The 27,239-nt window shown below is 54.1% G+C and overlaps 11 protein-coding genes across 11 annotated transcripts; 5 read left to right on the top strand and 6 right to left on the bottom strand.

The window, feature by feature from the left end:
* Positions 1-192: 192 nt before the first annotated feature.
* ASPACDRAFT_1872929 (uncharacterized protein) lies at positions 193-3,748 on the bottom strand. Its single transcript, XM_020198012.1, has 3 exons — positions 3,421-3,748; positions 834-3,320; positions 193-773 (listed from the first exon to the last, which is right to left on the bottom strand). Exons 1-3 carry the CDS (start codon positions 3,700-3,702, stop codon positions 336-338), a joined length of 3,207 nt encoding a protein of 1,068 aa, XP_020053953.1. The 5' UTR covers positions 3,703-3,748; the 3' UTR covers positions 193-335.
* A 1,967-nt stretch (positions 3,749-5,715) lies between these two features.
* Positions 5,716-7,518, bottom strand: ASPACDRAFT_1890201 (MFS transporter; the record flags this gene model as incomplete). The annotated part of the gene is made up of 3 exons (XM_020198565.1): positions 5,716-5,984; positions 6,074-6,616; positions 6,704-7,518. The coding sequence occupies 3 exons, from the start codon at positions 7,516-7,518 to the stop codon at positions 5,882-5,884; spliced, it is 1,461 nt and encodes a 486-aa protein (XP_020053952.1). The 3' UTR covers positions 5,716-5,881.
* A 676-nt stretch (positions 7,519-8,194) lies between these two features.
* On the top strand, positions 8,195-9,687 carry ASPACDRAFT_53759 (MmgE/PrpD family protein; the record flags this gene model as incomplete). The annotated part of the gene is made up of 2 exons (XM_020202794.1): positions 8,195-8,215; positions 8,431-9,687. 2 exons carry the CDS (start codon positions 8,195-8,197, stop codon positions 9,685-9,687), a joined length of 1,278 nt encoding a protein of 425 aa, XP_020053951.1.
* An 800-nt stretch (positions 9,688-10,487) lies between these two features.
* ASPACDRAFT_1858362 (YbhB/YbcL family Raf kinase inhibitor-like protein) lies at positions 10,488-11,108 on the bottom strand (the record flags this gene model as incomplete). The annotated part of the gene is made up of 1 exon (XM_020197602.1): positions 10,488-11,108. The coding sequence occupies one exon, from the start codon at positions 11,106-11,108 to the stop codon at positions 10,488-10,490; it is 621 nt and encodes a 206-aa protein (XP_020053950.1).
* A 938-nt stretch (positions 11,109-12,046) lies between these two features.
* ASPACDRAFT_45701 (YbhB/YbcL family Raf kinase inhibitor-like protein) lies at positions 12,047-12,418 on the top strand (the record flags this gene model as incomplete). Its single annotated transcript, XM_020201660.1, has 1 exon — positions 12,047-12,418. The coding sequence occupies one exon, from the start codon at positions 12,047-12,049 to the stop codon at positions 12,416-12,418; it is 372 nt and encodes a 123-aa protein (XP_020053949.1).
* Positions 12,419-13,319: 901 nt separating this feature from the next.
* ASPACDRAFT_45700 (Zn(II)2Cys6 transcription factor) lies at positions 13,320-14,903 on the bottom strand (the record flags this gene model as incomplete). Its single annotated transcript, XM_020201659.1, has 3 exons — positions 13,320-14,138; positions 14,195-14,338; positions 14,406-14,903. 3 exons carry the CDS (start codon positions 14,901-14,903, stop codon positions 13,320-13,322), a joined length of 1,461 nt encoding a protein of 486 aa, XP_020053948.1.
* A 1,302-nt stretch (positions 14,904-16,205) lies between these two features.
* ASPACDRAFT_45699 (uncharacterized protein) lies at positions 16,206-17,070 on the top strand (the record flags this gene model as incomplete). Its single annotated transcript, XM_020201658.1, has 2 exons — positions 16,206-16,489; positions 16,554-17,070. 2 exons carry the CDS (start codon positions 16,206-16,208, stop codon positions 17,068-17,070), a joined length of 801 nt encoding a protein of 266 aa, XP_020053947.1.
* A 1,038-nt stretch (positions 17,071-18,108) lies between these two features.
* Positions 18,109-18,489, bottom strand: ASPACDRAFT_45698 (uncharacterized protein; the record flags this gene model as incomplete). Its single annotated transcript, XM_020201657.1, has 3 exons — positions 18,109-18,206; positions 18,259-18,308; positions 18,371-18,489. The coding sequence occupies 3 exons, from the start codon at positions 18,487-18,489 to the stop codon at positions 18,109-18,111; spliced, it is 267 nt and encodes an 88-aa protein (XP_020053946.1).
* Positions 18,490-19,166: 677 nt separating this feature from the next.
* ASPACDRAFT_62598 (uncharacterized protein) lies at positions 19,167-20,426 on the top strand (the record flags this gene model as incomplete). Its single annotated transcript, XM_020203799.1, has 1 exon — positions 19,167-20,426. One exon carries the CDS (start codon positions 19,167-19,169, stop codon positions 20,424-20,426), a length of 1,260 nt encoding a protein of 419 aa, XP_020053945.1.
* A 104-nt stretch (positions 20,427-20,530) lies between these two features.
* On the bottom strand, positions 20,531-21,749 carry ASPACDRAFT_45696 (uncharacterized protein; the record flags this gene model as incomplete). The annotated part of the gene is made up of 2 exons (XM_020201656.1): positions 20,531-20,633; positions 20,689-21,749. The coding sequence occupies 2 exons, from the start codon at positions 21,747-21,749 to the stop codon at positions 20,531-20,533; spliced, it is 1,164 nt and encodes a 387-aa protein (XP_020053944.1).
* An 839-nt stretch (positions 21,750-22,588) lies between these two features.
* On the top strand, positions 22,589-27,235 carry ASPACDRAFT_53758 (glycoside hydrolase family 55 protein; the record flags this gene model as incomplete). The annotated part of the gene is made up of 6 exons (XM_020202793.1): positions 22,589-22,825; positions 22,884-23,674; positions 23,752-26,150; positions 26,219-26,377; positions 26,430-26,577; positions 26,686-27,235. 6 exons carry the CDS (start codon positions 22,589-22,591, stop codon positions 27,233-27,235), a joined length of 4,284 nt encoding a protein of 1,427 aa, XP_020053943.1.
* Between the last annotated feature and the right edge of the window lie 4 nt (positions 27,236-27,239).

Raw genomic sequence — 27,239 nt, 5'->3', positions numbered from 1 at the left:
CGAGACTGAAGCCTGAGCTCCACACCCCCACCAGCGGCACTATAGCAGATACTGTAGTCTCTTCTATTGTCCTTTTCGTTCCTTCACGTTTCTTTATCTCCCGCTTTGTCCTTCATTCGAAACACCGACTGCAGCAGCTCAGGCATGATTGCGGCCTGAGGCAATCAATATGCTACATAAAAGGTCGAAGATATCGAGAACCCCACTGAACACACTGGGAAAAGCACAGATTGTATACCTGACGAATTCGACGGCAAGACATACTGCTTCCTAGATTACCAACCTCGCATGAACGCACTTTCATTCCCAAAGAGGCGAAATGAAAAGGCCAATTTCTAGATACGCAGCCCCGGTATCCAACCCTTCCACTGTCGCAGCCACACTTCCATCAAAGAAGCATCTACCGGTCCCAGCCCGCGCAAGGCGGCACTGAACTTCTGCGCATTGCTTGTATCCGCAGGAGGTCGTACCCAGCCCTGGGATCTGGCTAGCACGGCGAAGAAGTCTATAAGTGATGCCGCAGGCAAGTCTTGCAAGGTGGTCTGCTCCAGGTTCGGGTCCGACAGCCGTCGTTCCAGGCTCTGGATCCAGTCTCTGAGGGGGATGATCTGAGCACCACAGGCACGACTCGCCACCCGCGCCAGTGGCTCCCAGGGGCTGGTATGCGGGTTGACGATATGATAGACCTCTGCACGGCGTGCCGGGGGCGAACACAATGAGTCGACGCCACATCGCGCGAGGGTGATCTGGGTAATGCTTCGAGCAGCGATATCCTAGACACCATGCCTTGTCAGTCTTTTCCGGTCAAGGTATTCTACCCACAGCTAACTCACAATTGGAACCCAATCCACGGGAATTGACCCTAGGCTGTCAGGCAGCTCTCCCAAGGTGTGGGAGGTCCGGATAAGAGCAGGAAACCAGTCGCGGGAAGTCCACATGCCCGCCTTTGCATGCGAAGGGCCTGCCAATTGACCTACTCGATGAATGGCGATCGTGTTCGGGCGCTCCTGTGCGAACAGGTCACAAAATACCTCGGCCGCAAACTTCGACTCCGCATAACCTTGATGGAGGACTAAGGACGGGTCATGCAGCGTTTCGGTAATATGGCTGGCGGTGACCGGCGCATCCGACCTGCAATCACTGACGGCGGCAATCGACGAAACAAAATGAAGGGCCGCCTGGCGGGTCGAGCCCTCGATCAAGGACAGCAGGCGCCGTGTCCCCTCCAACTGGGTCTCAAAGCTCGAAAGGGGCAGATTGAAGTTCACCATCCACGCATTGTGCACGACCACGTCGACCCGCTCGCGCAAGTGGTGGTATGCATCCGATGTCAGACCGAGACTCTCCTGGCTCAGGTCGGCCTGCCAGAAATGTACGCGGGAGGTTTCCTGGAGCCAGCCGTCTGCGAGCCTCTTCTCTTGGAGCTGGACCAGCTGTCGTGCTTGAGCATCCGCGGAGCGATTAAGGCAATAGATCCGCATGACGGTCGGGTCCTGTAGCAGTTCATGTAGGAGGTAGCTGCCAAGCTCGCCTGTGGATCCAGTCAGCAGCACGGTCTTCCCACGGAGCTGCAAATCTTGTGCCTGCTGCCAGACCGCGCGGGTCAGCGTATGGTCGCGCGGCCAGTTGACAGACGAGGGTGTCTGGCCCTCCGCAATATCCAATCCAGAGCCCTGGCCCTTTTGTTTATACAGCGCTTCGGCCAGTCGTCGCACGGTCGCATGTTCATAAACGGCGGCGCTGGTCCAGGAGAATGCTGGCGGATGGGGCGCTCGGATCCGATTGGAAGCGTCCTGTAGTCCCTGGGCAAGACGAACGACCTGCAGGGAGTCGATGCCCAGGTTGACGATGTCGGTGCTCGGATCCACGGCACTGACCCCTGATATCTTCGCCACCAGGCGTTGCACCCACAACTGGAACTCTTCACGATTTGAGTCTGGCAGCGCGTCCAGATCTTCTACAGTGCTGCCAGGCTCTGGTGCAGGGTTATACAGAGCATCAATCACATCCTTGTAAAGTTGGCTGGTTTCTCGCCGGCGCAGTACGCCCTTCGGTGCCAGTGCAAAAGGTCGATCGGGCGATGCAAGTGCAATGTGGGTGCGGTGGACCTGTCCATGAGCCGGCAACAAGCCATTGGCTTCGTCGAGAATGGGTGCCAGGTCACGTAGGAGCGACTCCTGGGTCCAGGATTCCGGCAGGCTGTCCCACTCAGACTCTACTAACAAGGCCACCTGAAACCGCTCCTGACCGAAGATGGCCGCCCGATGGACAAGAGGGTGGGTTTCCAAATGGCGTTCGGCGTCCACGGGATTCAGCTTCTCACCGTTGCTAAGCACAATGACATCGTCTGCTCGCCCCTTGGCCCGCCAAAGATTGGGCTTGGAAGAGTGAGGTTCGAAGAGATCTCCGGTGTGATACTCGGTCAGATGCGGGAAGCTGTGGAAGACGCCGTGATATCGGCGGGAAGAAGGGCGAGGGAGCACCAGCTGCCACAGACCCTCACCGGCTTCCTCCATGCGATGGTCGAAGGATGGATTCCATTCAAAAAAGTCCCAGTCTGCGGGATCTTCGCAGAGAAGCGTCGCCGTGTAACCAGTCTCGCTACTGCCCATTAGTGTCTGCAGCCGGAGCTGAGTAGAGATCGCATCTCCGATCGCGCTGGCGAGAGGCGCCCCACCAAAATTCATTTCTTGCAGTTGCAGCAAGGCCAGTCGCCCTTGTTCAGAGGACCAGAGATCTTGCAGGAGGAAGGGGCTGAATAGACCCCATCGAGGTGGAACGGGGGCGGACATGATGCGGGAGAACAGTTCAGGGGTGAGAGGTCGATCGGGAGCCAGCAGGAAAGGAGTTTCATAGAAGATACACTCAGCTAGACAGAGCAGGCCCATGATATGAAACATAGGCCCGTGAAGAAATCGCATCTTGCCCATGTTCCGTAGAGCGCCCATGGCGGGCTCCCGACCTGGAGGCACAGGGAGGGTCTGCATCTGGTCTATGGTTGCCAGATACCCGTGTGTCAGCGTGATGGGCTTGGGCATCCCCGTGGTCCCGGAGCTATGGACTATCGAAGTTGGACGGTCTTCAATGTCAGTGTAGCTTTCTAGGTGAGGATATTCTGGGACAGGAGAAGATGCGAAAATGTCCCAAAATGGTGCCATCCGCCATCGCTCAAGTCCAAGATCTGAGCAACTTTCATCAACCTCCTCGATGATCTTCTGTAATTGAGCTCGTTCGCTTCCATCCACGAGCACCGAACAACGTGTCTCTGAGATCAGATGGTGGAAAGCAGGCTGCGAGTTACGCGTGGAAAGCAGTAGTGCCTGGTATGTATCGCCGTCAGTAACGGAACCTTAGCTCGCCGTGAAAACAAAAGAGAGTCGACCACGCAAAGAACACGATGCAAGCAGAAGTGTTTCTTACGACATGACCTGTTTTCATGCATGCGAGCGCAAAAGCACAGTATCGCAGATCATTTGTCCCGATGTACGCAAGGACCTGTTTCTCTTTCCCCTGGAGCTTCTCCTCGATCCACCAGGCTACACGGTCCACGGCACACGACAAGTGCTGGTACGTGATCGGGCGCCATTCGCACTCGGCATCTTGGGAGGTTGGGTGAACACAATACAAGCGGTCGGGTTGACTTTTTGCTTGCTGGTCTACCAGCTGAGCTAGGAGTCTCGGTGCGAGATCGTTGGATCCCATGCTGTCTGCGGTTGTTTTACGGGTCAATGGTCGAAATAGAGCGGCGGTTTGAAGCGAAAGAAAGTCGAAAGTTATATATTGCACAGATGCCAGTCTCACTTCCCAAACTTGGCATCGTGGCAAATTCGCTTTATCGAGAATATGTTTGCGCGGTAAGCGCGCATGATCGTCGCTTTTGTGACGCAATTCGGCTAGACTGATGGTGATGCATGCTGGATGATCTTCGGACCTAGAAAGAGCCATGGCGACCGTGCAGCATTCCAAAGCCCTTGTCTTTATGCAGAGACTTCTAAGAATTGTCAGCACCTACTTGTTCGAGCTTCCCACATCTCGATACTTCCCCGTATGCTTTGAAGCAGAAGCGTGCTATAACACAAACCCCCTTGTTAAGTGCGTCATCATAGTCTTAAGGCACAGTGATCAACGAGTCAGACCCGAATTGGCAAGCCACACCAGAGATTAACGTCCAGAAATCAAGCTGAAGGAGAGACTACAGGCTGTTTGGAAAAGTGGTGACTCGGTACTGGGTAGAACAGAGCTGCTATGAGAATCCCTTTGCGTGAGCTTAGTAGAGTTGTGGGTAATGGGTCAATGTGCCATCATACCAGTACTCGCTATCTTTACTTGTGATTGTCAGTGGATACAGGCAGTAGTAGTATAAGTACTAGTGAGCGAAATCAAAATCATCATTTCCATTAGTTTTAGCGATCTTAAGATAGGAATACTAGGCGAGGTATTCCGTATACTTATTCTAACAAATCACTGACAGTAGTACAAGCATTTTTACAGTCTCCTGCCTCTGATTAGCCAGACAGTGCTCTTACTGCCCCGGCCTCCACATAAGATGTACTGTGCTACAGTGTAGTCTAGAGAGCCTGGAACCCACCATTTACAGGGACTCGTTCAAGCAAAGGAGCACAACTGGCGCATTGGCGCATCCCGCTCAGATCAAGAACTGGGTGAATCGGAAAATGGGCGCGGAGGTCTCCTCGTTTAAATTTCTGAGGTCCCAGCCTTTGAGGACTTTGGCCGAGAAAACCGTCGCGGGTAGTTCTTCTGCTTCGACCTCTGCGTGATTTGCTTTGTTTAAATTTGATCTTTGGTAAAAGAGTAAATATCGTTAGCTAGACTTGGATTTAACATAGTACTCGATAAGCAATATTCGAGGGGAAGAACCGGGGTCACGAAAGGATAAGGGTTTCATCAGTGTGGCTAGTGGATATCAGAACGACACGAGTGAATGGACTGGACAAGATAAAATTACTGTTCGTACTAGAATAGGTGCTAGACATGTTACTGGGATTTGAAGTGTACAATGACCACTATGATGCCATTTCTTAGAATCGCTCTCATTGCTACCTGCAGGTTCTGAGGTATGATATGTTTCCGGGCGTCTCTGATTTTGGGTGGATGATTTTGGTTTGGTCAATGTAGAAGGACTACTACGCATACAAGAAGTGACACATTTACTAGTTGTCTTGCACAGTTGATGGAAAGGGAGAGGTGAAGCTTGGACCAGAACAACAAAAAACATACAACAGAAGGGATTCGCTGGTGGTCACCCACCCAACTACTAACCTCCCGGCGTGTGGCTTAAGTACGGCTGAGCGGACGGGAAGCCCTGTTTTCCACACCCTGTGGTCGTATGTGCTTGTTTCATACTGTATTTAAGCTAGATTGTTCAAAAGCACCATAAGAATACTTCGCACGCTCCTTCCAAGAAAGGGGAAGGGAACCTTGAAAAGGACATAAAAATCCTTCACTATACGAAAGCCCTTCCAGTTGAATAACTTGGACCTTCGCTCGTAGTTCACTCCTATCACAACGGGTTCCAGATATTATGTTATGTTAGGTCGTTGACACCAAATCTCCCGTCGTGGTTGAGATATATATCCGAGGAGCTATCGACTAACCGGTACATCCCCGATCTCGACCATAAGGCTCTATGCGCTTCGGTCGGACACACAGATACCAATCAAACACATCTTAATTTTCTTTCAATTTTCATTTTTGACCATATGCTTGCGACAGACTATCTCCGGAACTCAATGACTCATGCATGTTGCCAATCACGTAATACCAGGCTCCAAATCCCTCAACTTGACCGCATTTTACATCAACTCTGTCCAACTCTTCCGCCCGGGATTCGGGCCAATCTTCGTCATCTTTCCGCTTGTTTCTAAAGTCGAATCGTCCTCGCGCGCAACTGCGGCCCATACCGTTCCAAGAAAAATGGAATCGGGATCATCGCGATGCAAATGAATGCTAGGAGCATCGATCCCCTATTCAGGACAGAACAATTAGAACCGACCGGCCAACTGCCGGTGAAAGAGATTGGAGCCCGGAATCGACAAATCAAATAAAAACTTACCAAGCATACCCCAGCCGCCGATACAACTCCGATCCGACCACTGTCAAGACACAGGTCAGCACGCATCGAGTGATCACCGCCGCCGCCAGCGCGCTCGCCGCGTACTGCTCGAACGCATCGACCAGGTAGGCGTGGATGGCGACGTAGCCCATCAGCATCCCCATCCCCAGCACGCAGGCCCCGACCAGGGGCACCACCCAGTGCGTCTGCTTCTCCGCGCTCCACCCGAAGATGATCAGTCCCGCGGGGACGATGACCATTCCGGCTTGGAGGAAGGGCAGCCGGAACTCAGGCATTCGGATTGGGGCAATCGCGACCTCGGGCTGGCCAAATTTGCCGGCGTGGTGGCGCGCAGCGCGGGCGTAGGAGCGGTTCAGGAAGCGGGCGCAGACGGCGGTGCCGAAGAGGGAACCGATTCCCGCGCCGAGGAAGGCGAGCCCGGTCGTGCCGCCGGTCCAGCGGTAGGAGAAGAGCGGAGGGATGGGGACGGGGCCGTAGAGGAGTGGGATGGTTATGAGGTGGAGGTAGAGGATTCCGTAAATCCTATACTCAGTGATAGAACAGGGTTAGAAACAGTATCAAGCGGTTTGAGATGTCTGAAAAAAATGGGGGGGAAAACGGTGTCCATACAGGGAAAGGTAAAGACTCATAAATGTGCAGATCGGCGAGGTGAAGAGAAGGCGAACGGGCCGAGTCAAAGCGACGCGTAAAACCTTCAACAGCTCGATATGTGCTCGAGGATGGGTGACGGCACCCTCAAGGCCTTGCTTCTGCCGCAGTAAGAAGGGCCGGTACGTCTCGCGCTGCAGGAAGATGGCCGCCACACTCGTAACCCCCGAAGCAATGGCCATCACCCACAGCAGCCACCGCCAGCCCCCAGTGCCGTGTACGATGAACCCGCCCATCACTCCGCCCAGGACCGGTCCGAAAGTTGGGCCCAAAGAGTACACAGCTTGCGCTTTTCCTCGTTCCTCCGGCCGGAACATGTCGCCGACACTGCTGCCCCCAAGACTGGGACCGGCCGATCCAGCCATGCCAGACAACAGACGGAGGACGATCAAGGCCCCGATGTTTGGCGATAAGGCGCACCCGACATTGAGCACGGTGAAGATACAGAAACTTACAACGTAGGCCACTCGACGTCCGTAAACCTCCGAGCAGGGTGCCACGAAGAGCGGTCCGATGCCTAGACCAAGCACGTAAAGACCGATAGGTAGAGCGGCGACGTATGTGTTGGTCAGCGAGAAATCCGACATGAGTTGTGTGGTTCCCATCACGAGAATTGTGGACGCGATCGGGGAGAGCGTGCCTTGCATCGAAATGAGCAGGATATTGATCCATTTCCATTTGCTCGGCCAGGTGCGCGGGTCAGCAGGGTCAAACCGGCCATCATTGCCTTCCCCATCCTTTTGAACAGAGATCTGTTTCAGGGAAAGAGGAGGCATGTGAACGACAAGAAAAGGACGAAAAAAGTGATCCGACAGCCGTAAATAGACAGAGAGGGACCAGGAACTGGGAGGGGAGGGCAAAGCGCGGGCTAGTCCCCCCCTTATATGGGACACTCAGCCCTAAGTGACTGCGGATCGTATCCAGTAATGGAAACGGGCCGATCGATTTCAATTAGTGTTATTTTATGACTAGTGCATGATACCCTGCATCTTCGAATTCTACCTTACAAACAGCCTGACGAAACCATCGATCGCGAGCTCATCCTCCTCAACACTGCGCACGATTTTCTCAATCTCTTCCTCATCGAACGCCGTTCTCATATTGACACGAAACTTCTCCAGCACCTTGTCCAGGGTGTCTGGTCTCCGCGGATGCCCGACTGGATACTCCACTACTACCTCATCAAGAACTGTACCATCCTCGAGCTCCACCGTGATTGCATTGGCCCCGGTGCGCACCTTTGGATCGTAGTAGTCCGCCGTGAACTTTGGATCCTCCACGACGGTCATCTTCGCCCGGAGCGCATCCACTCGCTCGTCAACTGCCCAGGGTGAACCGTCCAGATAGTCCGCCGTCTCGATAACGGCGCCTTTGAGCAAGACCACAGCCACCATATACTGGAGACAATGATCGCGGTCGGCCGGGTTGCGTAGGGGGCCCTCCTTATTGATGATGGTCATCGCGGGCCCCTGCGTGCGGATACGCACCGCCCGCACATCCCGCTCCGCGCGCAGGTGGCGGGCCTTCAGCACCGCTGCTACCTCCACCGCCGCTTCAACCGCGGAGATGCCGTGACCCTCGGCGGGAGGGAGCTGCAGCGTCTTCGGCTGGGACACGGTGAATCACATGCTCTCTTCGAAAATACCAAGCTGACACTTGAGCTATCGGCTAACAATAATTGCACATAGAAAATCGGTCCACTAGCCGCGGCCCTTCTCAATAGCACCTTCATTCAAGGTTTCGAACTGGACGACTACCACCGCTCTGCCCCGATCCACTCCAGCTCCATCATCCTCCCAACTCTGTTGGCGGCCCTCGAGCACCGACCCAACCACGGCGGGAATGCGGCCCCCATCCCCCGTGACGGAGCCGCCTTCCTTCTCGCCGCAATCGTGGGCTACGAGATCGGCCCCCGCATCGGGCTGGGCGTCTACGGCGGCGACGTGCTCTCGCGCGGCTGGCACTCGGGCGCGATTTTCGGCCCGGGCGCCGCGGCGGCCGCGGTGAGTAAGTTGTTTGGGGCGAGTGTTGACTCTGTCGAGGATGCCGTGGGCATCGCCTGCACGCAGGCCGGCGGGCTGATGGCGGCACAGTACGAGAGCACCGTCAAGCGCATGCAGCACGGGTTCGCAGCGCGCAACGGGCTCTTCGCGGCGCTGCTGGCGCGGAGCGGCTACGCGGGCATCAAGGATGTACTCGACCGGCCCTATGGAGGATTTCTGAGCACGTTCAGCCAGGGGAACGGGCGGGAGCCGGCGTACCAGCCGGACGCGGTGGTGCGTGGACTGGGGATGAGCTGGGAGATGGACCAGATCCTGGTCAAGCCGTATGCCTCAATGGCGGCGACGCATGGGACGATTGATTGCGTTGTGACGCTGCAGAAGAAGTACCCTCCGGAGCTGCTGCGGGACGTGAGCAAGATCCGGCGGATTACGGTGGAGATGTCCGGGATCGCTTTCAAGAAGGGCGGGTGGGCGCCTCAGCGGCCGTTGACGGCGACGGGGGCCCAGATGAGCTGCGCGTATGCGGCGGCGATGCAGCTGCTGGAAGGGGAGGTGCAACCGGCACAGTTCTCCGCGGCGCAGCTGAAGCGGGAGGATGTGTGGGAGCTGATGGGCAAGATTCATTGCGTGCACAATGCGGACTGGGATGGCGATGTGAAGTCCGCGTGGCAGCAGCGGATTCGATTGGAGACCAACGACGGCAATGGTGAGACGCAGGTCCTCACTGAGCTGGTGGCGGCCCCGCGGGGAAATCTTGTCCCCCTCTCCAACGAGGAGATTCTGGCGAAATGGCGAAGGTTGACGCACAGGGTGATCAGCCCTGAACGGGCTGATGCAATTGAGCGGTTAGTCTTGAGCCTAGAGGCGGTGGACGACGTGAGCCAACTCGCTCAGTTACTTGCGGGACGAACTGAAAACGTGGTAGATGTGGAGGCCGCATGATTTTCTCTCTCGCACGTGTAAACATGGGAATAATTTGGGAGATACCTAACAAGCTGTTAAAGATAATACTCTTACTCTCGTTCTAAAATTCACCTTCATATCCTCTACATTCCCGACCTACAGGAGTCATCATTTCCGACTCAAGAGGTCTTGAAATTGACCATCCAGCTCATCATCAACACAAAGATGCTTTGCTCATGCAGATATGCAGGGGTTTCTGTTTAGATAAAGGTGGGGTAGCATAAGTACAGGGCTAGACAAACTCCGCGGAAGTACGGGTACATACATACACCCAGATCTCGTCAGAGAAGATTGCAGTTGTGGGTCGATAGCAGCCGATAGGGCATATTGAATGTGCATGCATGCGATGTATGATCGGGGAGCTTCTCGAAATACTGATGATCAAATCATCTTAGTGGGGGCCGATGGGTTCAATAGTTCCAGTTGGTACACCGCTACTAGGTACCCATATGTGTGAAAGTGACTTAACGCTTCATTTGACAGGTTCACAAGCTCGGGAATGAATGCCGCAAAGCTAAAGATCTTGTGGCTTGTACTGTAACAGTATTGTATTGATGGCATAGGGTCCAACCGTCATCTTACGCATAGCGTACAATACTATACAATTCGAGTTTTGACTCGAATGTATCAGATTTTCTGTCTCCGTTTCTGACACTCTCCGCCATTTCTTCCACGACTCACAATACTAACGAACCCGACCTCTGTTAAAGACTACACTTTGTCTAAGGTAACTCTAACCCCCCCAAAAATATCATAGTTGGCTCTTTATCAATCACCGATCACCGAGTTCGCTCAAATGTCCCCACCCATTCCCCCCAGCCGAGAACATTCTCCACACTCAGCTCCCCCATCAGCTGCTTCTTCGTGACCGAGTGCCCTTTCACTCGCACCGCAGCCTTCAAGGCGATTAACTGGAAGAAATATCGATGCTCCCCGTGCTCCAACACCGGACGTGGCCCACTCCACACGTTGTTGTGCCAGTTCCTCCCGTACCGGAACAGTCCCTCAAGCCTATTGTCGGTACCGCCGTCGGCCACAATGAAGTCTTCTGCTCCCACTTCGAAGGTGCCAGCGGGGATGCCGTAGTAAAGCCCATGCACCACCGGGAAAGGAAGGGGTGCATCGGGATCTTCCACGATCAACACGTAGCTGTCCACTAAGGTTCTCTCCACGCTCGGGGGCAACGACCAGGAAAGCGGCGGAAATCGGTTTCCTGCGAGGGGGGTGTGCTCCAGAGAGAGAGGCGAGTGCGAGGGGCCTATCGGGGATGTGATCTCAATGGTCGGCTCGAGAGCCTGGAGTGCAGCGCAGCAGCGCGTCAAGAGTTTGGCATCGCGACCCTTCTTGTTGGCAAGGAGGCGGCCCAGGAACGCCTCTATGCTAGGTGGGAGCTTTTCCATAGGCAAATTTGAATGTAATGAGGATGGATACTATTGTGATGGGAAAGATTGGTATAGCACTTAATCAGAGGACTCTCTTGTACACAGAGACTCTTGAGTCCTCGGGAATAAGTGCTGAGGGAGAATAGTGTTGTCCTTTAAACAGGTAAGGACAGCGAACTGACTGCGACATGAAGATTTTATACGCAACCTGGTAATATATTACGAGACGACTAATGGTTGTGGCTGTAGCTAGTGGGCTGGAGTCATGCTGATCTTCACCCGATGTGGCGAAACGTGGCTACTCCGGTTGCCTGCAAGAATATGGTAAATGCTTCGCGTTTTGTTCGACAACAATGGATCAATCGCACAAGCTCGGCACAATCGGACACAAATTCTAAGATCATCCTGAGAATACTTCCCAGGCCCAATTGCATTCAGAGGTCTTTTCGCAGTACCGACCTGCCTCTTTCTAGTGTGAAAACGGCTGAGGACGTTTTGGGGTCAGCATGACCTAAACTAGCCCTAAGTCTATCTCCGATCACTTAGGATCACGAGTCACAAGAACAACCCAGACTTCCCCCTGTTGGCCTCTGGTCGATCTCATTTTCCTCATGCATCCCTGTCAGGATCTGGGTGCTAGTTACTTTGACGATGCCGTTATCTTCTTTTGCCCATATCTTTCTTCTTTCACCATGCCTAGCGTGGGCTCAAACCCCTCCAGGTTTTATCTATCAATCCCAGAATATTCTGGTAGTCAACTATGCGGGGAAGGTTCTTGAGACGCCGGGCACCAATCTTTCTATACTGGGTATGTAATGCCATCATGACGAGTTTCCAAATAGACCTTTCACAAGACTCATATCTGACTTCGATGCTTCCGGCTTGCTGCAGACACCGTCGCGCAACCAATCATTGGCCTGCAACAGAACAAGATCACCGGGCCATTTATCTTCTTAATGGTAGACCCAAGCATCAACGATGACAGTGGCGCCACCGATGCTCTTCACATGGTGCAGACAGACCTATATCTTGCGCCAGCACCCACCACGGCCGACGGAGTCACGTTCTACCCGCTTACTGCCTCATGCGATCCTCTCGCCGCCTACCTCTCGCCCATCCCTCTTGTCGGCTCCGGCATTCACTACTTCACGCAGTTGCTCTTCGAGCAACCTTCGAATCTTAAAATCCCCGCTAAATATGGGTGGTACTGGATCGATACGGTACTCAATAGAGTGAGCTTCCCATTGAAGGAATTTGTTGACGATGTTGGCCTGGGGGAACCCATTGCGGCGAATTACTTTGTGGAGCACCGTCTGAGTCTTTTATGATGAGCTGGGAAGTACGATAGATCTTGCGTGATGAGTGATGATAAGCAGCCACGCTCGCGATTGAGATCCCAGCGGTGGCCTTGAAGTCTACGGATTAGAATGCGGGAAGTCGCGGAAACATTCTTCACCAGGGATCGGGATATGGATTCTTCCAGCCACACTGCAATGCAAGAGATATTGATTGCAGCAGCGATGCACATAAAAAGAGAAAATACTGCTTCTGTTTGATGGATATAAGACTCTAGTGTGGAAAGACTAGCACATACGACCACAGGGTGTGGAAAACAGGGCTTCCCGTCCGCTCAGCCGTACTTAAGCCACACGCCGGGAGGTTAGTAGTTGGGTGGGTGACCACCAGCGAATCCCTTCTGTTGTATGTTTTTTTCACTTTGTGCTTCTGTCTAAGGTAGAACTTGTAGCAAGCAGATCAATGATAAACCTTGATTGCGAATGGGGTAGTTTGGCTTTTTTGTCTTGCCAAGCATCCAGCTGTAAAACTGGCGGGATCACTCATGCTTGCCAGCATGGTTCCCATTGCTTACCCCGTCGAAGGAAGGAAACTAATCAGGCAAATGCGATGCATAGATTTACAATTATGCGTTAGAAACAGTTGAATTATGAACACTTTGCCTTGGCAATGTTCTAGTCCAAAAAAAACAACCTTCAACTATGCCCAATGAGCAAGTTCTCTGGCTTGCTGTACAGGTGTCTCCCTTGCAACAAGCCATTGCTTTGATTCTGCTACTTGCCGAAACCATGTGTCCCGCTGTGTTCTACGGACGGTGTGGCGAGACCGATTGGAGCAGTAATGCTTTGTCGCTACGTATCCCAGCTAGAGCTGATCAGGACTGTTCTTCATATCAATCGTTCACCTTCAGCGTATACATTCCAGACTAGTTTCTTAGTCATTACCCAGAGATAACCTGGCTACCTGGTTGAAGATTGACTCGGTGACCAGATCCCCTCCCGGAATCACGCTGGCTGGCTTCTCCTGCTTGAGTAGCTGCGCCATGCCGATCGCCTGCTGAATACCCGTGATGTTTCCAATGAGGTCGAGAACTTGCGTCGCCCATTCTTTCGCCGGAGATTCTGCTGCTGTGCATCGGCCTGCGATGAACAGCGGCCACAGCGCCCGGTATATGCTTCCAAAGCCTACTTCGCCGGAGATGAAATAATATGGAATACTGTCACAGATCTCACCTGCCATGTGCTCAACAATGCCAGTACACTGATATATGATTTGTTGATACTGTGGAAGATTCTGCAACCGCCACCGGCGCAGGGCCATCATCCTAATCATCTCGTTGAGAACGATGCGCGTCTGCCGATAGTTATTCCACATTGTGGCGATGGAGACCCCGTGGTAAAGATGATATCGGTTATCATAGATCGGCGGATAGGTGGATTTGGGCAAATGGGAGCGCGGGTCATCGATAACTTGATAAGACCACGCTGGACTCAACGACGTTGTCCACGTCAGTAGACGCGCGTCAAGGGTAAGAGATTTTTCAATCAACAACTGTTGCTTCTCGAGGTCACTCTGGAAGTGCGCCTCATCAACTTCGGTTGCTATATCGTTCAGCTCGATGAGCATGTTGTAGAGGGTTTCAATCGGCCGGGCATGTTCAGTTCGTTTGGATCTCGCGACTTGAGACAGCGCTGCAATCGTGGGTGAATTGTGAATCCCGGACCCCAGTCTGAAGAAGACACTGCTGATTACCTGCCAATATTGCATTAAACAAGTAGTATGAACTTTCCATAGAGGGAGTTACTCACATTCTGAAAGCGCACAACAGTGAATAACTCCAGCCCTACAGGAGAGTTCAACTGCTCTTCACCTCGCAGTTCTAGGAGCTTGGCTGCTCCTTGAGCATGGTCCCTCCAGCCACTGTCCATTTCCGTGGGTCGTGATGTAATCAGCTGAAAAGAATTGATCAGTGTATGTTGCTTGGACGAAAGGATTGCAGCTTATAATGGGGCGTGTCACCTCATACAAGCCCAGCAACAACACGGCGCCCAGGGTGGAATCCGACGTTGCTGTTGTCGGATCTCTTAAAGCACTATTTGTAGCACGCAAGGCAATGATGTGTTCTTTCCTGGCTCGCTGTTCCGCATGTGGCATCCTCGTCATGCCTAACAGACCTATAGCCTTGGCGGAGGCTTTCAAGGCAGGAGAGGGGTCATTCTGCAACAGGCTTGGCAGAAACGAAAGTAAGCCCCGATGCTGGTCCGTGCCAACATAGTATGGGATGATATAAGACATGGCTCGCTGGTCGTCGGAGATGAGCGAATAGTTTAGAGACAATGTAGACGGCGACTCTCCCGCAGGCGACTGTTGGATGGGACCACCACGGGCCTGAGCCTTGGACGCAACTTCCGCGCTCTGATCATAGATCCTCAAGGTCCCGGGATCTCGATACCCAAAACATTCTTGATTCACTCGCAGGCACTGTGAACATGATGGCTCACGTCGGTCGCACTGCATACTGTTGGCTATTTTGTCAATGTTTAATGTCTGGAACGTGCCCACTTACTCGCAGCCGTCGCTTTCGGCACAAGGTACAACCCATACTGATTTTGCCTCTGTATACTCCGGCCATGGTGCTGTCATTCCAAAAAGGGAAACAAGTTCGCAGAACCTTGAAGTGGCTTTCGGATGCATCACGAGAGGAGGACTGTTGCTGTTATAATACATGGCTGGATCAGATCCGCCCCACAAGAAGTCGCAAGTGCTTGCCAGTTGGTCCCACATGGGGGCCAAAAGTCATGGACGGCGACCAACCAAAGTGTCCACGGTGGATATGAACAACTACCCCGCAGAATACTAAGCCTCGCACACTAAACCATCCCAGGTAACCAACTCGGACTGGAACTGCTACTTTGACTTTTGAGGCGGTAAGGGGACTACTGGTAGGGTAGTAGGGAGTCACCATCTGGCAATGCTTTACTTCTAATCCATCAATTTTCATTCATCAACCTGCAACCAAGGGCTGAGAAGGATGGGGCTCCCACTCTAGCCTAGCCTGTTATAGGTAGCTAGCTTGGAACAAGCAATATCTACCAAGCGGGAGGCCGAACACAGAGGGAGGCATCCATCAAATGGCTTCAAGCGAGTGGAACAGTATCATATATATGTCCTCATCGAAAACAGGCACTCCACTGGCTACCTAGTACCCGGCTATGTTTTAGCGAGAATCACCATCCTCGTCTCCGACCGCGTTTTGGCAGTATTGCATGGTGTGATTGGCTACGAGGGGATATGGGCCCTGACTACTAGCCCCGTCGTTCTGCACTATTTTCATCGATTACGTGGCCAAGAACGATTTACTACATTACTAGGTACATGATGGATCTGGGAATTCCGATCTAACGCTTGTGTCATGCCGAAGACAAATTGCAGCCCTCAAGCTCCGAGCCGGCTACTGGATTGAGATTAGCGCGCTCGGTTGTACTAATACTCACTAATGTCAACTCCATATCCCCAGAGCTGAAACCAAAAAAAAGAACGGAATAGTTTGTCTGGAGCGGCTGGTTTGGGCTACGACTAGTCTCTTTCAAGAGAGTTGTTCGTTAACAGGGACAATCTTACTACATTTGATGCGCAAGATTGACGGGCAGGAAACGCCCATGACGAAGATGAGGCACCCAGGTGTGGAAGAAAAGCACCCGGCAGTATATAAATAGGACTAGAAGCCTGTTGTGCAGGTGGTATAAAACAATCTCTCTAGGTCCTGCATCCCAATTGATTCCTCGTCTCTTTTCTACCTAAATCACAATCGCTGCGGCAATGGCACACGTAACCTATTCCGAAGGCATTTCAATCCTTCAGTTGATCGTGTTCCCATTTCTTCTCGCGTGTTCCATCTACATCTGGAAACGAACAGGATGGAGAGCCGGTGGTCATACCTGGCGATTCGCTGTCATCCTATCTTTGCTCCGTGTGGTCGGCAGCATATGCACATTGGCCCAGCTCAGTTTCACTTCGACCAATCTAAGAACTGCAGCAACAGTATGCAATTTAATCGGTATCGCGCCACAGTCCCTGATGTATATGGGACTGTTGCAACAAATGTGAGTCAGAGACTCCAGATTCCGCTCGGATTGGCAGACATGCTAACAGTTGGGCGTTTTCTAGTGATGTGGAATACCGAATCCCTCCCAAACCCCTGCAATCCTTGTCCCTTATATCATTGATCGCCCTCATCATCGCGATCGTGGGAGTGGATAAGACAGAAAAGTCCGGCAGCATCAATGCACTCCTCAAGGCAGCCATGATCATCTTTCTCATCGTCTTTGCCGCCATCCTGGCGGCCACTGCTTGGCTGTTCAATGAGACAAAAGGCACCCTGAAAAGATTCCAGAAAAAGCTGTTCATCGGAATCGCTCTGTCTGCTCCCTTTTATACCGTGCGTCTGATCTTTGCGGCGATCGCCGATCTGGGCCATTATGAGATCTTCCAGTCGTCCCTCAGTAGCAACCCTACCGACAGCAGTCTCACACTCTCGTTGTGCATGTCTGTGCTGGAAGAGATGATTGCTCTGACAATTGCCGTGGCCTTTGGTTGGTCTGCCATGCTCGAGCGAGACTTCGTTATCCCGGGAGCGGCAGTCCCTGGAAATTTTGAACAGGAGCAGAAGGTTGAGGGTGTATGATCTGGTAAATGCTCAGTAAGCTATGGGATTTCCAGCCATTCCTTTCTCATTGTTGGTGGCCTGGTCTTGAACCTGGTCTTGATTAGTTTCATGTACAAGACATTATTCATAAATAAATAAGCTTACTATTGTAATGCGACTTGCACTGCTTGTCAAGTTCCTGCGCTACTCGTTCTCCTCGTCCGGTAGGGGTTCTGGAGAATGGGATAAACGAATTATTTGAAAACCTGGGATTAGGGAGTTATTGATCAGATTATACTAGTGTCATGGCGATGGTTGTGAAGTTCTTGTTACAATAAACCGCCTGATGCTTAGCTCGTTGTCGTGCCAGCTTGGCTGGGCTACGGTGCACTGAATCTAGTTACATGGTCTATAGATGCATTCGTCCCGAGCTCCGCATGGAAGCCTAGTTCTTGGCAGGGAAGTACTCGCGATAGACAAAGTCAAGCAGTAGAAAACAAAAGACAGCAAGCATGTCTAGCGATGATCAACCACGCACGGTTTGACGGGTGGATGAACATCTATATCGATCTCTCGGTAGAAATACATGTACCGTTCCGGGGGGGGGGGGGGGGGGTCAAGTCCTCGAGGCGCGACAGGCGTGCATCAATGATATCCGTGCTGAGGGCCTGTTCTAGCCCTGACACTTTCTATTTCAGTATTACTTACTAATTTAAGCAGCGACTGAGAAAAGGCTTATGGCTAAGTCGGGGTGTTGACTAGGTAGCTTAAATACGGCTGACTATTATCGTATGGGTTTGAATTACATGTTGAGTGCTTTGTATAGTCCATTTCATTTTGCAAGTAGCATAAAGCTGCCCTAGGATTACGGGCAACTCCTCATTAAGGTGTATCATGCAAGGTGGCCTTCGATGTGTAGGCCAACGCTGGTATAACAACATAAACGTCATCGGTCGCCGATCGATACAAGCAAATCAAGACATTCCCAACACAAACTCTCCCGAATCTCGACCTAATGCTCAAAGCCGGACTTTTCAGTTCCAAGTCAACATGCCCGGCCTTTCAAGAATCGAGCTCTTAACAGTTCCAGCCAGGCAGGCCGCTGATATCAGTGGCCACGATGCCCCAGGGAGGGTTGCAGCCACCCTCGTCCGAGTTGAAGAGGTAGTACCATCCTTTTTCTTGATTAGCAAAGAACTCCCACTCATTCAAGCAATTGAGACTTACCATTGGCACAGCGGCAGTAAGAGGTGGAGATACCGCAATCGGGGTCAGAACTATAACAAGGCAAGTCAGTACAAGGCATAGGAGCTGCCAGGCCGGATAGAAGTGTGCGTACACAGGGTAGCACCCGCTGTCACCGCGGGCGGCAAGGTCTGCGTTGCTGGTCTCCGCCGAGGGGAGGGCCATGACGGCGGTGGCGCTCAGGAGGGTAAGGAGGAGAGTAGGAAGCTGCATCTTGTTGGATCTTTGGAATGGTGAGGATGGTGACGAGGAGAGTCAATGAGATGAGGAAGCCATCCGGCTTATATAGTGCTCGGAGGAAGCCTCAATCATGGTTTGGAAATGGAAGCCTCTCGCCTGGTACTCGCGCCAAGAGCTCATGGTCCCATTGCGAGGAGGGAAAGGCTCTGTCGGACTCTGCAGGAGTAAACGGCCTCCAACGCCGCCGGTCTTGGCACAGGCGCGTTATCTATACAGAATCCCTTGAGGCTGAAATGTCTCAGTTTGCGATCGCTTGATTGGTGAAGGATGTACTGACTTGATTGATTAGCAGGATCTAAAGGAAGTGGGATGGACTAGGGCTGGAATAGGAAGGAAGAGCGATGCTCACCGCCCGGACCGGCACGAGGCAATTTGGAATTGACAAACCCTGAAGGAGTCACTGAAGGAGTCATGGAATGAACCCTTAACCCTGAAAATCATCAAAAAATCGATAGTCGGTGGAGATAGTCAAGATCATTTCTTCAACGCCTCCACGCGGCTTGGCCTTCTTGGGCAAAGCTTAAACCCAACCGCATTTGACTGGCCGAAGTCCCCACAATCCTTCAACCATCGCCTAGATAGCGTCGAGATAAAATAAACAATTAACGCTCACTTGCGCCTCCTTTCTTTCCCTCACCAACTTAGCAATCATGTCCTCTCCTTCAAAACCATCAGGCTTAGACTGCCTACCCAATGAAATACTACTGAAGATACTGGAGCAATCTCCGGATATCTCCACCCTGTGGAGCCTCGTCAACACCTCTGCACGCTTTGCCGCACTCTTCCAGGCTCGGGCGCTGGAGATTGCCGAGGCCGTGCTCGAGGCCACCGTCCCATTGCAATCGCGAATTCTCATGCGGGCGGTGCTGTCGCTGCGCGCCGGAACCAGCTCGTGCCGGGACTATTTCGACGCGATGGATTACCTGACGGAGAAATTCGAGCCCTGGCCGCCAGTGGTCGCCACCGCGGACGTCGTCCGGGATTTCGTGCGGCTCGCACACCAGGTCCATTTGCTCGCGCATTGGTGTCTTGACACTTGTCTCCAGCACTGTCTCTCCCGTCCACAGCTCTCACGACGCCAATATTGCCCGACATTCCGGCAGCCCACGTGGACGGAGGAGCAGCGCACGATTCTCGCGTTTTGGCGGCATCTGTGGTATCAGTGCCTCCAGCTTGCGGGCCGCCAAGGACTGCTAGAGTGGAGCCCCGCCGACCTCGACCGCTTGGCGACAGTCACCCCCTTTGAATACCCCATTCCCTCCTCGGGTATTTACCAGGTCTTGACAGTCATTGACTTCTTGAGCCGCCACGCTGCGGCTGCATCCGACACAAGCACCAATCTGGTGCTCCCGGATATCCCGGCACATTTCCGGTTCGGATGGGCGTGTGCCCCTGCGCCCTATGCCAGCGCTTTGGCACAAGAAGCGGATGGGCTGAGCCCTGCAACCGAGCCGGACCAAGGAGCTCTCCAGCTGAAAGGCAACATAGACGAGGAAGGGGAGAAAGCACTAGCGACTGAGATAGCCCAGGCTGCGGCGCCCTCCTCGCCTCCCCCTGAGGATGAATGCCGTCCCTGGCCGCCAGGCTACGTTTTCCGACCGGTACGAGATTACGGTGTACGAGCTCCCGGACGCGAGTGGCGAGATCTAGATGCGGAGCCCCTCGGGTTTCAGTTCTGGCGCAGTATGATGCATAATCCCCTGGCTGGTCGCGGCAAGTACATGGCCCTGCGAGCCTATCTGCCATACGGGCTAGTTTTGTGGGAGGAGCAGAGGATCACGGCGATGGGATTGTGGTCACCACTGGGCAATCCATGCGATTATTACCGGCGGTGGTATGCCTTGTTAAACGAGGAGGAGGTACAGCAGCACAAGGCAAAGATTCCTTTCTGTGGCGACACGGAGTATTGAGGGTCGAAGCGACCTTATCATTCGACTAAACACTATCTACCATCCGAGCAAGCTCCCCAGAATAATCATACACTTTACCAAAGTTCCCCAAAACACACTCCACCCTAGCTCTTCTCGTAGGAAGCAAAACCCGTGAAGAACTCAACAGGGGCCGACTTCTTGTTGGAAATCTTGTACTGCACATTTTGCGTGTAATCGTAGGCGATCCTATTCATTCTTCATGTCAGCATGAATCTCCATGGACTGGGAGTGGAGCACATACGCAGCATAGGCATAGCTCTGCGGGTTACGCATGGCGTATCTCTTGGTGAACGCTTTCTTCCCACTGCCTCGGCTCTCGTAGCCCGTCATCCGTTGAAACTGGTACTCCTCCCCAACGGAGGGGTACATGAGACTGTCGCCCCAGACCAGGTGGAACAGCTCGTGGAATATGGCGGTGGCTTGGGGGGCTACCTCGGCGATCGAGGTAATGGTGCTTCCGGTGGGAGGCGTGTGGTCCTCAAACAAACTGTTGGCGACGGCGGTCACGTCAACCGCGTGCAGGCGGCCGCCTCGTAGGGCCTTGGGACCGAGGTTGATGAGCGCCTTGTCGGTATCCATGAGGGTGAAGGCAATGGCCGAGGAACCTGAGTCAAAGACGCCGACGGTGGGTGAATCCCCCCATTTCTTGTCGAAGGTGTAGGACTGGATTGAGTCGCTCCAGTAGGGATACTGGTCCTCGGCCTCGCTCGCGGACTTGCCCTGCGCAACGGCGTCCTTCTCTGCGATGGTTTTCGCCTGCTGCTGCTTCTGCACCATCAGCGAATCATCCTCAATGAGCACGTTGCCCGATCCATCGGCCTTGGGGATGGTCTCTCCGTCGGCGTTGCGCAGCTCGCTCTTCATATCCTGCCGGATGCGCCACCCGTCGCCGTACAGCAGAAACGGCTTCGTCTTCTGAGCGCCGTTGTTGATCTTCCCGCCACTGGTGAGATAGGTCACCACCCCATTGAAGCGCTTCTGAATGGTTTGGAGGTCCGACTCGCTGGGGGACATGAACAGGGAGTTCATCAGTCGCTCTGCCTCCGCCTTGCCGGCGAGGGCGTCCGTCGCAGCGGCCACCCCGGCGTTGGCGAGCGTGAGCGCATCGGTCAAGAGAGTCTGCAGGTCCGTGTCGGAGGGCAGACCTCCCACATCAGCTGCGCCCGGATCCGTACTATATTTGAACAGTTTGCTGAGCTTCGCGAGATCGCCGTCCGCAGCGACCGCGGGCTGCCACCAGGAACTGGCGGCAAGCGCCGCGATGAGAAACGCAGGAGAGAAGACTTGACGCAGCCGCACCATCCTGAGGGCATGTATTCGGACTATGCAGTATGATGAGATTCACAAGCAGCTGGGGTAATCGTATTCTATTTGACTAGTTTATCGTCGACCGTGTATCTCTATCAGGTACCGCAGCGTTCCCCCCCCCCCCCCTTTTTTTTGACATTACACAGGAGCGAAATCTCATGGACCCCATGCTAGTGCCCTGAATATCCTGCCCCTGAGCTAGCAATTGATTTGATTTTTCTCATGGCAGGATTGGCTTTGAATAGCCTCATCCTGCAGGCACTGTTGTATACATCGGCTTATGTCCGAGGCGTTCCGGCCCTAAAGATTTAGCCGGTCTCCACCCCGTGCAATACGCTATGCCAGAACCATTTCTTTGGCCCCCAAATTGTCCCTTTATTGCAATCAAAAGTGGGCCAGGGACTTCCACATGGTCTGATTTGGTCCGAGTCATGCAGGGACCGCTCGTCTGGATGCCCTTCAGGGTTCGATGCGGCTCTGATAAGGGAAATGAGTTGGGCCAGAGTGCCCCCCCACTGTCACCTAACCTTTCCCAAATGAGGCCATGTCCGAAGAAGGATTCCCTGTGTGATTGCTTTTGATCCACTCTTTCCACTAACAAATCCTCCTCACTTAGTTTCTGCAGCAGCCGAGTGTTTCTGAATCTCATCGGATACAGCCTCTCAAGGCTTGTATTCAGGAAGCACAGTTCAGAACTATTCGGATCCTCTCCCCCTGACTTGTATCGCACAGGGGGACGAACCAAGAACCACCATCTTCGTTGTCGCATTTATTGACACCTTTCCCCTCGATCATCATGGGTAGTCACTGTGATTCACTTCCGCACAGGCACCATGGTGTCGTTTCACAGTTTGGGCCTGCTGTGGCTCGGAGCGCAATGTATTACGTCGGCCTCTGCGCATACGCATAATAGCCATGGGCACTTCCACCAGCGCCACGAGCGACAACAGTCGTCGCATCTGCCTGCCTCTAGTCAGGCTTTCACAATGGGAGGAGGGCCTGCGACGACCGTCTCGATTCCGCGCCAGCCAGTGGGAACCGGCCCGCCCTTGCCTCCCGGATCACCTCAAGTAGGTTGCCTGCTATTACTGCAAGAAAGAAAAACGTGAGACTAATCCAATGCAACAGCCGCCGCCCGCATACATGCGAGACAATGTCAACAACTTCTTCGGAAGTGCGCCGGACCAAGGATCAATGACTGGTCCGGTCCTCACGCCGCTCAACGCCACGGCCGATGCGAAGATGCACCACGCTCGTCGCTCGACTGACGACTACTGGCTATCAAGTCTCGGATCCGACGGCTCCTCTCCCTTTGCCCCGTCGGGGTACCAGTTCTTCCGCAATGTCATGGACTTTGGAGCAGTCGGAGACGGCGTCACCGACGACACGGCGGCCATCAACCGCGCGGTCGCCTCCTTCAGCGCCTCCGATGATTCCACCCTGCGCTGCGGCGAGGACTGTGGCTCCTCCTCCACGCTGGGAGCTGTGGTCTACTTCCCGGCGGGCACATATCTCATCAGCACGCCGATCGTGCAGTACTACTACACCCAGTTCGTCGGTAACCCGAACAGCAAGCCGGTCATCCAGGGATCAGAGAACTTCACGGGAATCGCCCTGTTTGACTCGGACTTCTACGTTCCCGGTGGAAACGGCTCGGAGTGGTACATTAACCAGAGCAATTTCTACCGCCAGATCCGCAACTTTGTCTTCGACATGACCAGCATGAACTGGACCAACACCGACAACAACCAGACTTACGTGCCGGCCGGTGTGCACTGGCAGGTCGGCCAGGCGACCAGTATCACGAACTGTGACTTCAAGATGGCCGTTTCCGCTGATGGCCAGGCTGCCACGGCTGTGGGTATCTACATGGAGAATGGCAGTGGAGGAATGGTCTCGGATTTGACATTTACGGGAGGGTGAGTGTGCTGCACAAGTCTTTGCTTTCCCCATGCCCCGAATCCAGAGCTGGCTGTTGACAGGAGAATCTATTCAGAAACATCGGATTCCTCGCGGGCTCGCAGCAATTCACCGCCATCAACCTGCAGTTTACCTCCTGCCTGACGGCGATCAAGTCCGTCTGGAACTGGGGAATCAACTGGAAGAACATCTACGTGTTGTCGTGCTATATCGCCATCGATGCTACCGAGTACTCGGGGACAGGCGATCAGGGAACCGGGTCGATCTCGGTCGTTGACTCTCACTTCAACGGCGTGCCGTACGGCATTACCGTGGCACAGAAGGATGGCTGGCAGCCGCATATCGTGCTGGACAATCTGCTGGTCGAGAACTCCGCTGCGGTGGTCATGATCAGCGGAGGCGACACCATCCTCGAAGGGTCCACGGACGCCTTGTACTTCAACTCCTGGTCCATGGGCTACCGCTACCTGCCTGATGGCTCCGGCGGCAAGCAGACCGGCTTCCTTGATCCCGCGCCAGAGAAACCGGACGTTCTTCTCGATAGCTCGGGGGCTTACTATCGCCGGGCCAAGCCGCAGTATGAGAGCGAGACCCCGGTCGTCGCGACGAGCAATGGAATCTCCAATGATGGAACCGGTGATCAAACTGCTGCGATCAACAGTCTCTTGGCGAGCAATGTGGGATCCGTGGTGTACTTCCCTGCTGGTGTATATCTTGTGGAAGACACCGTCAAGGTGCCGGTTGGAAGTAAGATCATTGGATCTGGATGGAGTCAGATCATGGGCACGGGGTCTGCTTTCGAGGACGAGGAGAACCCCAAGGTCATGGTCCAGGTCGGTGAGGAAGGTGATGAGGGTGTCATCGAGATCACGGATATGCTTTTCACGGTCAAGGGTCCTACTGCTGGTGCTGTCTTGGTGGAGTGGAACGTCCACGAAAGCACCCAGGGTAGCGCTGCCATGTGGGATAGCCACTTCCGCGTCGGAGGTACCACTGCCAGCGACCTTGGATTGGATAACTGCCCCACCGGGGCCGGAGTGAGCAAGGACTGCATGGGAGCTGCTCTCCTGATGCACGTCACCTCGTCGGCTTCCGGCTATTTTGAGAATGTCTGGGGCTGGGTGGCTGATCACGATCTCGACAGCAAGTTGAACGCGGCTGCATCCGAGAGCACCGCCGGAATCCCGTTGAATGTACAGACTGATGTTTCCGTGTACGTGGGTCGTGGGTTCTTGATCGAATCCCAGGGCCCAACCTGGCTATATGGCACTGCCAGTGAGCACGCGCAGATGTACCAGTACCAGCTGGCCAATGCGGCCAACGTCTACTTGGGCCACATGCAGACCGAGACGCCCTACTACCAGCCCTCCCCCGACGCCACAGGGCCATACACGGCCGGGGTGGGTAACTTTGCCTCGGATCCGACGTTTGACAACTGCGACGAAGACGACTCTTCCTGCAGAGGGGCCTGGGCTTTGCGGGTGATCAATTCGACCGATGTGCTAATCTACTCGGCCGGATTCTATTCCTTCTTCCAAGACTATGATGAGGGCTGCATCGACACGGAGACCTGCCAGCTGGCCCTTGTCGAGACCAACTACGCCGATGGACTGTACATCTACAACCTGTTTACCAAGGGTAACGAGCAGATTGTAAGCCCAGACGGCAGCCTCGCTCCGCTGATGTTCAACGACACGACGCGCAACGGCTTCACCAGCGAGATTGCGGCGTGGCTGGCACTCTCCACCGGCGGCTCAGACATCGGGTCCAACGGCAACGATTCGGGCATTGTCTACATTGACCCCATTATCTGGACCGAGCCAGACAATGACACTATTGTCCAGTGCTATCCCCCGTGCACCTACGTGCTGCCGCCCACCACTTTGTCTTCGGCCACGACTTTTGTCTATCCGACCCTGACAACAGAGATCGGTGTTGGATATCAGGTGCCGTTTACCTTTACATACAACGGGACCATCAGCACAACCACCTCATATATTATGTCCACGACCACTTCCACAATCACCATTCCAGAAGTGGTGACGTCTATCGTGCCCTTCTATAACGTCCCGATCGGCAACGGCACAACTTCCACCGTTATCACGCCAGAGCCCAGCATCATCCAGACCGCATTCAACATCACTTGGCCGGCAATGACCTACAATGGAAGCATCTACTCAAGCACCGTGGTGCCCTTCTACCCCCCTCCCTGGCCCGGCACGACCGTCCCATCAGACGTGCCCACTTCAACAACCGAGCCCACAAAGACGATGACTTCATCCACAACCACAGCTGTCGGCATTATTATCCCCCCCGGAGGCACGCACCACGTCACGCACCACCGTGGCGAACCCAAGCCCAAATGTACCAACAGGGCCGTGTGTGGTGAGAGCTGCCACCAGGGGATTTTGGGCGGCTTGAACGCCATCTTCAATGTTTGTGAGCATTGCTGGACTAACTGCGGAGGAGGTAAATGTACGTGAAATTGTTTGTTCAAAGCTTTGTATGATGCTATATTCGCACGACTAACCGACAATCTGCAGCACCGAACAAGAATGGCAACGATCCCAACAGACCGAAACCTGTACCCACCGGCACTCCTGGCGACGAGGACGAGGAATGCGAGACCTCGACCTACAGCTCCTGCAACGTGGCCTGCGTGACCCAGGCCTCTACGAGCTCCTGCTCTACCTCGTGCAAGGGTAAGCCAAATACTGTTATCTATATCATAGCTTCACCGACTAATAATAACAGATGTGGTCGGCTGCGACACCACCGCCACCACAACATCGGACATCTACTCGGCCGCCCCAGTGCTCCTCGGAGGCGTCGAGCCGTGGGACGACTACAACGACGACATCTACACCGCAGACTGGGACGCCGCATGGTCCATCTACAGCGCGTACGGAACGGCCACGGCCGCTCCCGGGGCAGCGACAACCACGACGGGGCCCACGGCCACAGCCGGACAGCCCAGCACCACGACCGCCACGACCACCGGAGCCAACAGCTTCCCAACCCTAGGCTGCACCCCGCACCAAGACCCGGACTCCGGCAGCTCCGACACGAACTGTGTGTGCCCGGGCTACGACGGGTACCTGCCGACCCTCAGCGGCTCCGCGGGTCTCTGCGGCTACACGGCCCTCCCCTCCAGCACCTCCACCACCGCGCCCCCCACCACCAAGAACAACAACCCTTACCCCTTCACCTCGACCGACTTCTGGGGCGACGTCATTGCCTGCGAGTCCTCCACCACCACCAACTATGCGGGCTACGACTTCACCTTTTGCGCCGGCTCCAGCACCACCGAGAAGTCGGTGACCGTCACGCAGACGGCGACGATCGCCACCTCGGTGCTGAGCAACCTGTGCGAGGGCGGCGACTACTACTCGTGCGTCTCCGACATTATCTCGTTCGGCATGGCCTCGTGTCCCAGTCTGCCCCGCGCCCATGCCGCGTGCCAGCGGCAGGTCTTCGAGAACGCCCAGCTCGAGTGCGAGCGGCTGTGTACCATGACCGCCACCTCGTATACGACCACCATTACTACGGTGCCGGCGTAGATGC

The sequence above is a fragment of the Aspergillus aculeatus genome (assembly GCF_001890905.1).
Source record: "Aspergillus aculeatus ATCC 16872 unplaced genomic scaffold ASPACscaffold_13, whole genome shotgun sequence".
In the NCBI taxonomy this organism is placed as follows: Eukaryota; Fungi; Ascomycota; class Eurotiomycetes; order Eurotiales; family Aspergillaceae; genus Aspergillus; species Aspergillus aculeatus.
The sequence above is the reverse complement of the archived record's forward strand: the minus strand, read 5'-3'. Positions and strand labels throughout refer to the sequence as shown.